Genomic DNA, 11,362 nt, shown 5'->3' with positions numbered 1-11,362 from the left:
GGGATCCGGGGAAACATGATAAGGATGCGGTCGAGGCTGGGAATGGGCTGAGGGAGCTGGAGAAGGTGGGACCACGCAGGAGGCAGATCCAAAAAATCGGAACAGGAAGATTTTTCTCGTGACGTCGTCGGCGCGCGCCGGAAGCGCGGATCACATGGGCCCCTACAAAGCTGGTCACAAGGATGCCAGGCTTCGCGGAGCTCGGGCTGTCGTCGTGGCTAGTGGCACAATGTCAGCAGCTGGGTTTGAAGCAGCCCACGCCCGTGCAGCTCGGCTGCATTCCCGCCATCCTGGAGGGTGAGTATGGCCCGGTGCCTTCCCCAACAGGCGTCTCCGCTCCTCTCGACCCCTTTCCCTTCTCGCAACCTTTGCTCATTCCGGTCCCACGAGGCGAGGGGCAACCTCCGGCGTTACAGGAGATCCGGGGTTCCGGAGGCCGACTGGACAGTGTTGGCATTTAGCTTGCATGACCGACTCGCTTTATGTCCGTATACAACTGATGTAATCTCTGAAATTTTCATAGTCTCAGCACAGGGAGGTTTTGATGAATGACTAATCGATAGTATCGCAAAATCCTGCAGACCTGGTACTGGTGTTTTTACTTTACAAATAGAAGTTGAGGCTGTCAAAATTGCTGGTAGATCCAGGACTCCTTGGTCCTGTGATTGCTTCTCTAGGAGCAGGTCTTCTCTCTGCTCCTCTAGCCCAACCCAGTTTGGCCATTAAAGAGAGGCCCACAGGAAGCCTAAGATGTGACAAGTCAGGGATTAAATAAACAAATGAAGGGGTCAACAGGGAGCACAAGATGCCTATGAGGGTAGGGAATTCTGGGTTCCCCAAGTTCATGTGCTCCTGGAGGGAGTTAGAATGAGGTGGTGGGAAGCTGTGGGCATCTCAGGTCAAATGGATATGGGTTCCAGTCCAGCCTGCTACTCACTGGCTGTGTGTCCTGGGCAGGTCTCTGAAACCCAGTTTTCCTTTCTGTTAAATGGAAACGATAATGGTCTCCCCTTCCTAGGATTTGTCCGTTGCCAGTGGAAAGTGGTCAGTATGCCCAGAATGGAAAAGGCTTACTGGCACACAGGACTTGACACACAGTGACTGCTCACTAAACGTAAGCTGTTGTACACTGTGCCCAGTGGAATAGCTGTCCACACATGGAGGGTATTGATGTTGCTTTGTCCTCAACCCAGGTCGAGACTGTTTGGGCTGTGCCAAGACAGGCAGTGGGAAGACAGCAGCGTTTGTCCTTCCCATCTTGCAGAAGCTTTCTGAGGATCCCTATGGCATCTTCTGCCTCGTCCTGACACCCACCAGGTGAGCCCCCAGCAGGCTCCTGGGTATGGGCTCCTGGGTATGGGTTAACCAGCTGTGTTCTCTTGGGCAAGCACCTTTCCCTCTCTGAGCGCCCTTTTCCCACGTGTGAGATGAGGATGAAAATCTTGCTACCCGCTTCTTAGGGGTCCTGCAGAATTAAACAAGATGGCCCGGGTGCAGTGGCTCACACCTGTAATCCCAGCACTTTGGGAGCTCCAGGTGAGCGGATCACTTGAGGCCAGGAGCTCGAGACCAGCCTGACCAACATGGAGAAACCCCATCTCTACTAAAAATACAAAAAAATTAGCTGGGCATGGTAGCGCCTGCTTGTAATCCCTGCTACTCGGGAGGCCAAGGCAGGAGAATTGCTTGAAGCTAGGAGGCGGAGGTTGCGGTGAGCCAAGATCACGCCATTGCACTGTAGCCTGGGCAACAAGAGCAAAACTCCGTCAGAAAGAAAGAAAGACAGAAAGGGAGGAAGGGAGGAAGGGGCAGGCAGCAGAAAGGGTACTGGGGCCTGGGCATATTGGAGCCAGTTTGAGAAAGGCCTTGAGGCCGGGCGCGGTGGCTCAAGCCTGTAATCCCAGCACTTTGGGAGGTCGAGACGGGCGGATCACGAGGTCAGGAGATCGAGACCATCCTGGCTAACACGGTGAAACCCCGTCTCTACTAAAAAAATACAAAAAACTAGCCAGGCGAGGTGGCGGGCGCCTGTAGTCCCAGCTACTCGGGAGGCTGAGGCAGGAGAACGGCGTGAACCCGGGAGGTGGAGGTTGCAGTGAGCTGAGATCCGCCCCTGCACTCCAGCCTGGGCGACAGAGTGAGACTCCGTCTCAAAAAAAAAAAAAAAAAAAAGGCCTTGAATGCCAGGCGGAGGGTTAGAATTGATTCTGGGGGTATGTGAGCAGGAAAGGTCATGGGCCAGGGAGAGGCTAGGACAGAGATGGTTGGGGACAGAGAGGAGGAGAGGAGGCTGATGCTTGAGACCCTCTGGCTGGGGCAACTGGCCGGTGGTGAGGCCACTGCTGAGAGGCAAACTGGGGGAAGGTGTGGGTTTGGGGTAGGAAGAGATGCTGAGGCCAGTTTGGGTTGGGCTGGTGAGGAGGGATGTTCCAGGCTGAGCCTGGCGAGGGGGCAGGGGCCACAACAGCCTCCAAGGCTCAGCATCAGAGCCTTTGTGAACAGGACCGGGCAAGTCAGGAGCCTGGGGGCTCAGGGAGGAATGCTGGGGATGGAGAGGGGAATGGGGAGCAGGCCCAGAACCACTACCTGACCCAGCCTGGCCCCTTCACACCCACAGGGAGCTGGCCTACCAGATCGCAGAGCAGTTCCGGGTCCTGGGGAAGCCTCTAGGGCTGAAAGACTGCATCATCGTCGGTGGCATGGGTACGGGAGCTGGGAGGCGGGGGAAGCCCCAGCATGGGACCTCAGCGGCTTTGGACCACCCGCCCAGCCCTGCCTGTCATACTCTGTCTCCCAGACATGGTGGCCCAGGCACTGGAGCTCTCCCGGAAACCGCATGTGGTCATCGCCACACCAGGGCGCCTGGCAGATCACCTGCGCAGCTCCAACACTTTTAGTATAAAGAAGATCCGCTTCCTGGTGAGTTCGCCCCGCCCCTGCAGACTTCAGGAGCTGGGCTCGGAGCCTCCAGTCCCAGCGTCAGAGCCTGGGGCACCATGTCATCCATTTAGGAAACGTATGTTCCTTAGACTTTCCCGTAAAATTCTAGGAACAATGACAAGGACCATTCAAGGACCAAAAAGAGGGGGTCCAGTCCTAGCAATGTTATTTGGGGGTAGGGCCTTGCTGAGACTTGGGTGAGGGGCAGGCCTCCCTTGGAAGGAGGGTACTTCAGGGCCTAGGGTCCATGTCCACGCCTCTCAAAGAGGCCTGTTTCAGGGGTGGCCAAGACCTGGGGCCATGGACGACACCCTCACCCCTGCCCCCACTGGCACGGCAGGTGATGGATGAGGCAGACCGGCTGCTGGAACAGGGCTGCACTGACTTCACCGTCGACCTGGAGGCCATCCTGGCGGCTGTGCCGGCCCGCAGGCAGACACTGCTGTTCAGCGCCACGCTGACCGACACACTCCGGGAGCTGCAGGGCCTGGCCACCAACCAGCCCTTCTTCTGGGAGGCACAGGCCCCGTGAGTCCACAGCCCAGACAGTGTGGGGAGGGCAGCTCCATCCTACAGGCAGGGACACTGAGGTGTGGCGGTCTACCTGTCCATCCCCAGAGTAAGCACTGTGGAGCAGCTGGACCAGCGCTACCTGCTGGTGCCCGAGAAGGTCAAGGACGCCTACCTGGTCCACCTGATCCAGCGCTTCCAGGATGAGCATGAGGACTGGTCCATTATCATCTTCACCAACACGTGCAAGTGAGCGGAGCTCGCCTCTCCCCTCCCACTGCCCTTCAAAGGAGGAGGTGGCCCAACGTCTTGGGTCTGGGACACAGTCTCAGCTCTGCTCAGCCTGGAGGTCATGGGGGCTTTCCTCAAGGAGCCAAGGTCACCCCATCTGAAGGTGCAGCCGAGCTTTAGGGTTCCTCAGACCAGCCCCTGATGGAAGGTCCAGGAAACCCCTGCAAGCAGCTGTTTGAGCAGCCCATTTGCTGTGTTCTGAGGGTGTCACTGAGCTTTCCTGGGCCTCTAGTCCCATCTCAGAGGAAGCTGTGACAACTAAGGCCTGGTGTGCATCTACACAGACAAGAGACCCCTGGGGAGGGCAGTTTCACATCTCCATTGAACTGTTTGGGAAGATCACTGAGAAGCTGGAGACTCTTCCAGCATGAACCAGGATAGAAGGGCAGAAGTCAAGGCGCTTTAAATGTGTTACTTCCCAGAAGAGGAAAGTTGGGACTGGGCGCAGTGGCTCCCGCCTGTAATCCCAGCACTCTGGGAGGCTGAGGTAGGCGGATCACCTGAGGTCAGGAGTTCGAGACCAGCCTGCCCAATGTGGTGAAACCTTACCTCGACTGAAAATACAAAAATTGGCCGGGCGCGGTGGCTCAAGCCTGTAATCCCAGCACTTTGGGAGGCCGAGACGGGCGGATCACGAGGTCAGGAGATCGAGACCATCCTGGCTAATACGGCGAAACCCCGTCTCTACTAAAAAATACAAAAAACTAGCCGGGCGACGAGGCGGGCGCCTGTAGTCCCAGCTACTCGGGAGGCTGAGACAGGAGAATGGCGTGAACCCGGGAGGCGGAGCTTGCAGTGAGCTGAGAGCCGGCCACTGCACTCCAGCCTGGGCGGCAGAGCAAGACTCCGTCTCAAAAAAAAAAAAAAAAAAAAGAAAATACAAAAATTAGCCAGGCATGGTGGCGAGCACCTGTAGTCCCAACTACTGTGGAGGTGAGGTGGGTGAATCACTTGAACCTGGTAGGTAGAGGTTATAGTGAGCCGAGATCTTGCCACTGCACTCCATCCTGGGGGACAGAGCGAGATTGTCTCAGGAAAAAAAAAAGAGAAAAGTTTGGCTATAGGGTGGCTGTCAGGCACAGCAGGATCTAGCAGCTTACGTGATGGTCCCCATCCTTTCTCCCTGTGCCCCTGTTTCTACTCTGTTTTCCTCTGCTGGCTCCTTCTTGGCCTTCTTGGTAACAGTGACCACCCCTAGCAAGTCAGTTTCCAGCCCTGCAGTCCCAGAGCCAACTCTTGTCAGTTCCAGCTCCAGGGAGGGATCAGCAGAGAGTATATCAGGCAGGCAAGGCCTGTACCAACTCTCACCCTGCCTCTTTTTTTTTTTTTTTTTTAGAGTTTCACACTCTCCCCCAGGCTGGAGTGCAATGGCGCAATCTCAGCTCACTGCAACCTTGCCTCCTGGGTTAAATTCTCCTGCCTCAGCCTCCTGAGTAGCTGGGGCTACAGTCATGCACCACCATGCCCGGCTAATTTTTGTATTTTTAGTAGAGACGGGGTTTTGCCATGTTGAACAGGCTGTTCTTGAACTCCTGGCCTCAAGCGATCCACCCGCCTCAGCCTCCCAAAGTGCTGGGATTACAGGCGTGAGCCACCGCGCTTGGCCTACTGCCTCTCCTTTGTAAGCTTCATGGGGCCACTGTGCTAGGTGTCTCAGGGGCGGGTGGGGGCAGGAACACCTTCCCAGAACCTGAGAGCTGGAGGTATTGACAGGCACATCCTTCCCGCCAGGACCTGCCAGATCCTGTGCATGATGCTGCGCAAATTCAGCTTCCCCACCGTGGCTCTGCACTCCATGATGAAGCAGGTGAGGCGACCCCGAGGCCCGCCGGCCTCACCCTGGGACACCTCCCGGCCTCAGACATTGGCCCCGGTCCTTCCTTCTGCTGGGCGCTTTCTTCCTGCCGCCTGGTCTCTTCTGGTCCCAGAATATTGCAGCTCGCGAGGCCCTCCCTGACCACATCTCTTTTAGCCATCATTCATTTGTCCCGGTCTGACTTCTCATGGCCACTTTCCTCAATGGACAGCTGGGGGACTGTCCCGGCCTCCACCCTGTCCCCAGGCCTCACACAGAAAACCCTGTCTTCACTCATTCCCAATTTTCTTCCCAACCCCGTGCAGAAAGAACGCTTTGCCGCCCTAGCCAAGTTCAAGTCCAGCATCTACCGGATCCTGATCGCAACAGACGTGGCCTCCCGGTGAGCAGCCCCCAGTCCCCTGCCAAGGTCACTCCCTCTTTTACTACAAGGCCCCACGATGAGAAGGCTGGCCTCAGGCATGTCAGGCAGCCCCAGCCTCCCTGCTGAGTGACCCTGGGTGAGTCCTAGCCTCGGTTTCCCCATGTGGACAGTGGAGCTGACCAGCCACGTCTCCCTCCAGAGGCCTGGATATCCCTACGGTACAGGTGGTCATCAACCACAACACCCCCGGGCTCCCCAAGATCTACATCCACCGAGTTGGCCGGACGGCCCGTGCAGGTGAGTGGTGGAGGGGGAGGCTGGGCCTTGGGCCCCTGTCCCTCCAGCCTGCCCAGCAAAGTCAGGTGGTAGGACGTGGGTCGGGTGCAGCCCACAGATGAGAGCTACTCGGGGCCATGTTTGCAAGTTGGGGAGTTGTCCTTTCTAAAGCAAAGGTGAATCCCAGCTACTTGGGAGGCTGAGGCAGGAGAATCACTTGAACCCGGGAGGTTGCAGTGAGCTGAGATCGCACCATTGCACTCCAGCCTGGGCAAAAAGAGCAAAACTCTGTCTCAAAAAAAAGAAAGCGGAGGCCGGGCTCGGTGGCTCAAGCCTGTAATCCTAGCACTTTGGGAGGCCGAGACGGGCGGATCACGAGGTCAGGAGATCGAGACCAGCCTGGCTAACACGGTGAAACCCCGTCTCTACTAAAAAAAAAATACAAAAAACTAGCTGGGCGAGGTGGCGGGCGCCTGTAGTCCCAGCTACTCCGGAGGCTGAGGCAGGAGAATGGCGTAAACCCGGGAGGCGGAGCTTGCAGTGAGCTGAGATCTGGCCACTGCACTCCAGCCCGGGCGACAGAGCAAGACTCCGTCTCAAAAAAATAAATAAATAAATAAATAAAGCATAGGGTAAGGTGGGGTAGAATGTCAGACGCGGTGGCTCACGCCTGTAATCTCTGCACTTTTGAAGTCCGAGGCAGGGAGATCACAAGGTCAGGAGTTCGAGCCCAGCCTGGCCAACATGGTGAAACCCTGTCTCTACTAAAAATACAAAAAAATTAGCCAGGTGTGGTGGAGGGCGCCTGTAATCCCAGCTACTCAGGAGGCTGAGGCAGGAGAATTGCTTGAACCTGGGAAGCGGAGGTTGCAGTGAGCAGAGATCGCACGATTGCATTCCAGCCTGGGTGACAGTGCAAAACTCTGTCTCAAAAACTAACTAAATAAATAAATAAGTAAATAAAGGCTGGGCGCAGTGGCTCACGCCTGTAATCCCAGCACTTTGGGAGGCGGATCACGAGGTCAGGAAATCGAAACCATCCTGGCTAACATGGTGAAACCCCATCTCTACTAAAAATACAAAAAATAGCCAGGTGTGGTGGAGGGCGCCTGTAATCCAGCTACTCAGGAGGCTGAGGCAGGAGAATTGCTTGAACCTGGGAAGCGGAGGTTGCAGTGAGCAGAGATCGCACAATTGCATTCCAGCCTGGGTGACAGTGCAAAACTCTGTCTCAAAAACTAACTAAATAAATAAATAAGTAAATAAAGGCTGGGCGCAGTGGCTCACGCCTGTAATCCCAGCACTTTGGGAGGCGGATCACGAGGTCAGGAAATCGAAACCATCCTGGCTAACATGGTGAAACCCCATCTCTACTAAAAATACAAAAAATTAGCCAGGCCTGGTGGTGGGCGCCTGTAGTCCCAGCTACTCGGGAGGCTGAGGCAGTAAAATGCCATGAACCCAGGAGGCAGGGCTTGCAGTGAGCCGAGATCATGCCACTGCACTCCAGCCTGGGCGATGGAGTGAGACTCTGCCTCAAAAAAAAAAAAATAAATAAGTAAATAAAATACAAATATAAAATAAAGCAAACGCCAGTGAGGTGCTGCCTTCACCCAAGCCAGGTGATGAACTGAGCAGCGTTGAGCTGCCTCCTGCGAGGGTGCACGTACAGCCTCAGCCCCCACTACTTGCTGCTGCCTTGTCAGGGAGGGCCACGGTGTCCATGAGATGCTCTCACTTCTCGAGACAGGAAAGATGTGGTTGCTGGGGTCAAACTGGGCCTGGACCTTCTATCCTGACCCTGTAGTGCTGGGCAGGTCACTTCGGCTCCCCAGACCTCACATGGCGGATAATGAGAACAGTGACGTCCACGTGGGTCTGCCATGAGGGTCCCAGACCTTGTCTGCCATCAGTGCAGTTTCGACCCTAGTCACCGTCACAGAAACAGCAAGCAGAGATCTTGGTCTGAGGCCTGTCAGGGCTAATGGCTGGCATTATTTAGACTGGGTTCCCTGGCAGCCAAGCCAAAAAGGGAAATCGGGCAGTAACTAACTGCTGTTTAAGACCAGACCAACAGAACTGCCTTTCCCCAGCGACCTGTCCTCCACACAGAGGTCTTGCTTGGGGTCAAGCCCAGACACTCTGGGCTGATCCCTCCCAAGCCCAAGCCCTCGTTCAGCATCTCCAGGAGGACCCCTGAGCTGCGTAGCTATCAGGACCTGCCCTTATTCGCCCCATGTCCTGACCCCCAGCACATAGCAGATAACTGGCACATCCCCACAGGGCGGCAGGGTCAAGCCATCACGCTGGTGACACAGTACGACATCCACCTGGTGCACGCCATTGAGGAGCAGATCAGTGAGTGGGGTGGAGGGGTGGGTGGAGGGGGGGTGGGGTGGGCAGAGGTGGCTGCCTCAGGGTGAGACCCATTTGCCCCTGTCAGATACCGGCCGGCCTGCTCCCATGAGCACATTTAGGCCGGGCTTCCTTCCCTAGGCACCCCCTAAAGAAGTTATTTTGCCCATTTATTGAAACAGACTTCCCATAGTTGCCGCCAGCAGCTGAAAGCCACATGAGTCAGGAGGGGACTTGGGTTTCTCAGACTGTGGTGTGTGAAAGGCCCCTGAGATGTCAGAGGCCCCACTGACAGGGCCTGGGCCTGCTAAAAACCCCTGGGAGTGGTTTCATACGCAGCCAAGACAGAGACACTTCCTAAGGTATCTCTGATCACTGCATAGACTATCCTGAAATTTAGAAACATCTGGACTTGGCCGGGCACAGTGGCTCATGCCTGTAATCCTAGCACTTTTGAGAGGCCGAGGTGGGCGGATCACTTGAGCCCAGGAGTTGGAGACCAACCTGGGCAACATGGCGAAACCCTGTCTCTACTAAAAATACAAAAATTAGCCAGGTGTGGTGGTACACGCCTGTAATCGCAGCTACTTGGGAGGCTGAGGCATGAGAATTGCTTGAACCCGGGAGGCAGAGGTTGCAGTGAACCGAGATTGCGCCATTGCACTCTAGCCTGAGCGACAATGAGACTGTGTCTCAAAGAAAAAAAAAAGAAACATCTGGACTTAAAGGCCGGGCACTTTGGGAGGCCAAGGTGGGTGAGTCACTTGAGCCCAGGAGTTTGAGATCAGCCTGGGCAACATGGAGAAACCCTGCCTCTCCAAAAAATACAGGAACTGGCCGGGCATGGTGGCGCACGCCCATAGTTCCAGCTACTCAAGAGGCTGAGGTTGGAAAATTGCTTGGGCAGAGGCTATAGTGAACTGTGATTGAGCCGTTGCACTCCAGTGTGGGTGACAGAGTAAGAACCTGTCTTCAAAAAAAGAGAAAGAAGTATCTGGACTTTAAAGGACACTGTTTCCAAGAAATCAATATTCATGGTCAAACTCATGATGCTGTTAACACTGAAAAATAAAAGGGAGGCTGAGGCACGAGAATTGCTTGAACCCAGGAGGTGGAGGTTGCAGTGAGCCGAAATAGTACCACTGCACTCCAGCCTGGGTGACAGTGAGACTGAAAGACAGTGGTCCATACCTTCCTTAGCTCAGAAATCCCTGATCTTGCCCACCTGGCCCTTACCTGATATGACCCCAGATGGCCTTGCATACCCCACAGCATGGGGAACTCACTACTTGGCTGAACTCCCTCTCCATGGCACGTCTCCTCCCCACCCCCACCCCCGGCTTTGCTGTCCCCATAGAGAAGAAGCTAGAGGAATTCTCCGTGGAAGAGGCCGAGGTGCTGCAGATCCTCACGCAGGTCAATGTGGTGCGAAGAGAGTGTGAGATCGTGAGTATCAGAGGCGGGCGGTGACTAAAGTGCTCTCCGGAGCCGGTGGGGCTCCCTTCCAGGTGGGGCCTCCGTGACCAGCATCTCCTTACCCCGCTTCCCTCCACCAGAAACTGGAGGCGGCCCACTTTGACGAAAAAAAGGAGATCAACAAACGGAAGCAGCTGATTCTGGAGGGGAAGGTGAGGGCCGAGCCCACAGGTAGGGGTGGGTGGCTAGGTTCCTGGGTGATGTCGCCAGCTCAGCCGTCCCCTGGTCCTGTCTGTACCAGGACCCTGACCTGGAGGCCAAGCGCAAGGCCGAGCTGGCCAAGATCAAGCAGAAGAATCGGCGCTTCAAGGAGAAGGTGGAGGAGACGCTCAAGCGGCAGAAGGCCGGCAGGGTTGGCCACAAGGGGCGTCCACCTAGGGCCCCACCTGGGTCCCACTCAGGCTCCGTCCCCTCCCAGGGCCCTGCCTGAGCCCCACACAGCCATCTGCCAAGTCCTGGACTCTTCCATGGAGCTGAGGGTCGGAGGAAACTTCCTTGGGGGCAGCGGCCCTTCCTGGGGGCCTACCCAGTGCCCCGCAGTGGAACCCGTGGGCGCTCGTGTTGTGTGGGCCCTGCTCCTCTGCCCCGAAACCACTGGCTGGCCCCTTCCCTGAGCCTTGGCCAAGATTCAGGCTGCAGAGGAAGAAAACATGACGGAGGTTGTGACCCCGACCCAAGGTCACCCCTTAGGGGTGCCGCATATAGGAGGTGCTCAATAAACGGGTGTTTTGACTTAGTCTCACTTTGGAAGAGCTGGGGGATAGGAGGGGGGCGTGCAGCTGCCGGTGCTTCACGTCCGTTTCTACCAGGCAGGCCCTAAGTTTTGCAGACAAACCACCTGCTCGAATGACCATGAGATTTTGGGTCCTGAAGCACCTCTCTGGGCTTCCAGTTTCCTCATCCGGAGAAGGGGTATAGCAGCGGGAGAATGGGTATAGCAGCGGGAGAACGGGCATAGCAGCGGGAGAACGGGCATAGCAGCGGGAGAACGGGCATAGCAGCGGGAGAATGGGCATAGCAACGGTCCTGCTCTCCAGAGGCGGCTGTGAGGTTTCGGTGAGGTCAGTCCTGTGCCGAATGGGTGCAGCTATGTGCTTCCCTGACCACCCACCTGGCCACATCTGGGGGTTGTAGCCAGAGTGAAGGGGCCATGAAAGTCCAAACTTGGCCAGACAACATGGGCTAAGTCCAAGGGGACAGGCAGAGAGACACCAGAGCCACATTCCTGGTTGTGTGGCCTGGGCACCCCCCTCGGACTCAAGTCTCACCCTTCATCTGCAAGTGGCTTACAACTGCCACATGGATGCAGGGACACCCAAAAAGGCAGGGAAAGG

The 11,362-nt window shown here is 56.2% G+C and overlaps 1 protein-coding gene across 1 annotated transcript; it reads left to right on the top strand.

Annotated features, from left to right (window-relative positions):
• The first annotated feature begins 142 nt into the window (after positions 1–142).
• DDX49 (DEAD-box helicase 49) lies at positions 143–10,764 on the top strand. The gene is made up of 13 exons (XM_033196468.1): positions 143–297; positions 1,194–1,317; positions 2,618–2,703; positions 2,798–2,919; positions 3,281–3,468; positions 3,559–3,699; positions 5,473–5,548; positions 5,863–5,939; positions 6,121–6,218; positions 8,481–8,555; positions 9,910–9,998; positions 10,109–10,180; positions 10,270–10,764. The coding sequence occupies exons 1-13, from the start codon at positions 183–185 to the stop codon at positions 10,456–10,458; spliced, it is 1,452 nt and encodes a 483-aa protein (XP_033052359.1). The 5' UTR covers positions 143–182; the 3' UTR covers positions 10,459–10,764.
• The last annotated feature ends 598 nt before the right edge of the window (positions 10,765–11,362 follow it).

The sequence above is a fragment of the Trachypithecus francoisi genome, unplaced genomic scaffold (genome assembly GCF_009764315.1).
Source record: "Trachypithecus francoisi isolate TF-2019V2 unplaced genomic scaffold, Tfra_2.0 Lachesis_group5, whole genome shotgun sequence".
Taxonomy (NCBI): domain Eukaryota; kingdom Metazoa; phylum Chordata; class Mammalia; order Primates; family Cercopithecidae; genus Trachypithecus; species Trachypithecus francoisi.
The sequence above is the reverse complement of the archived record's forward strand: the minus strand, read 5'-3'. Positions and strand labels throughout refer to the sequence as shown.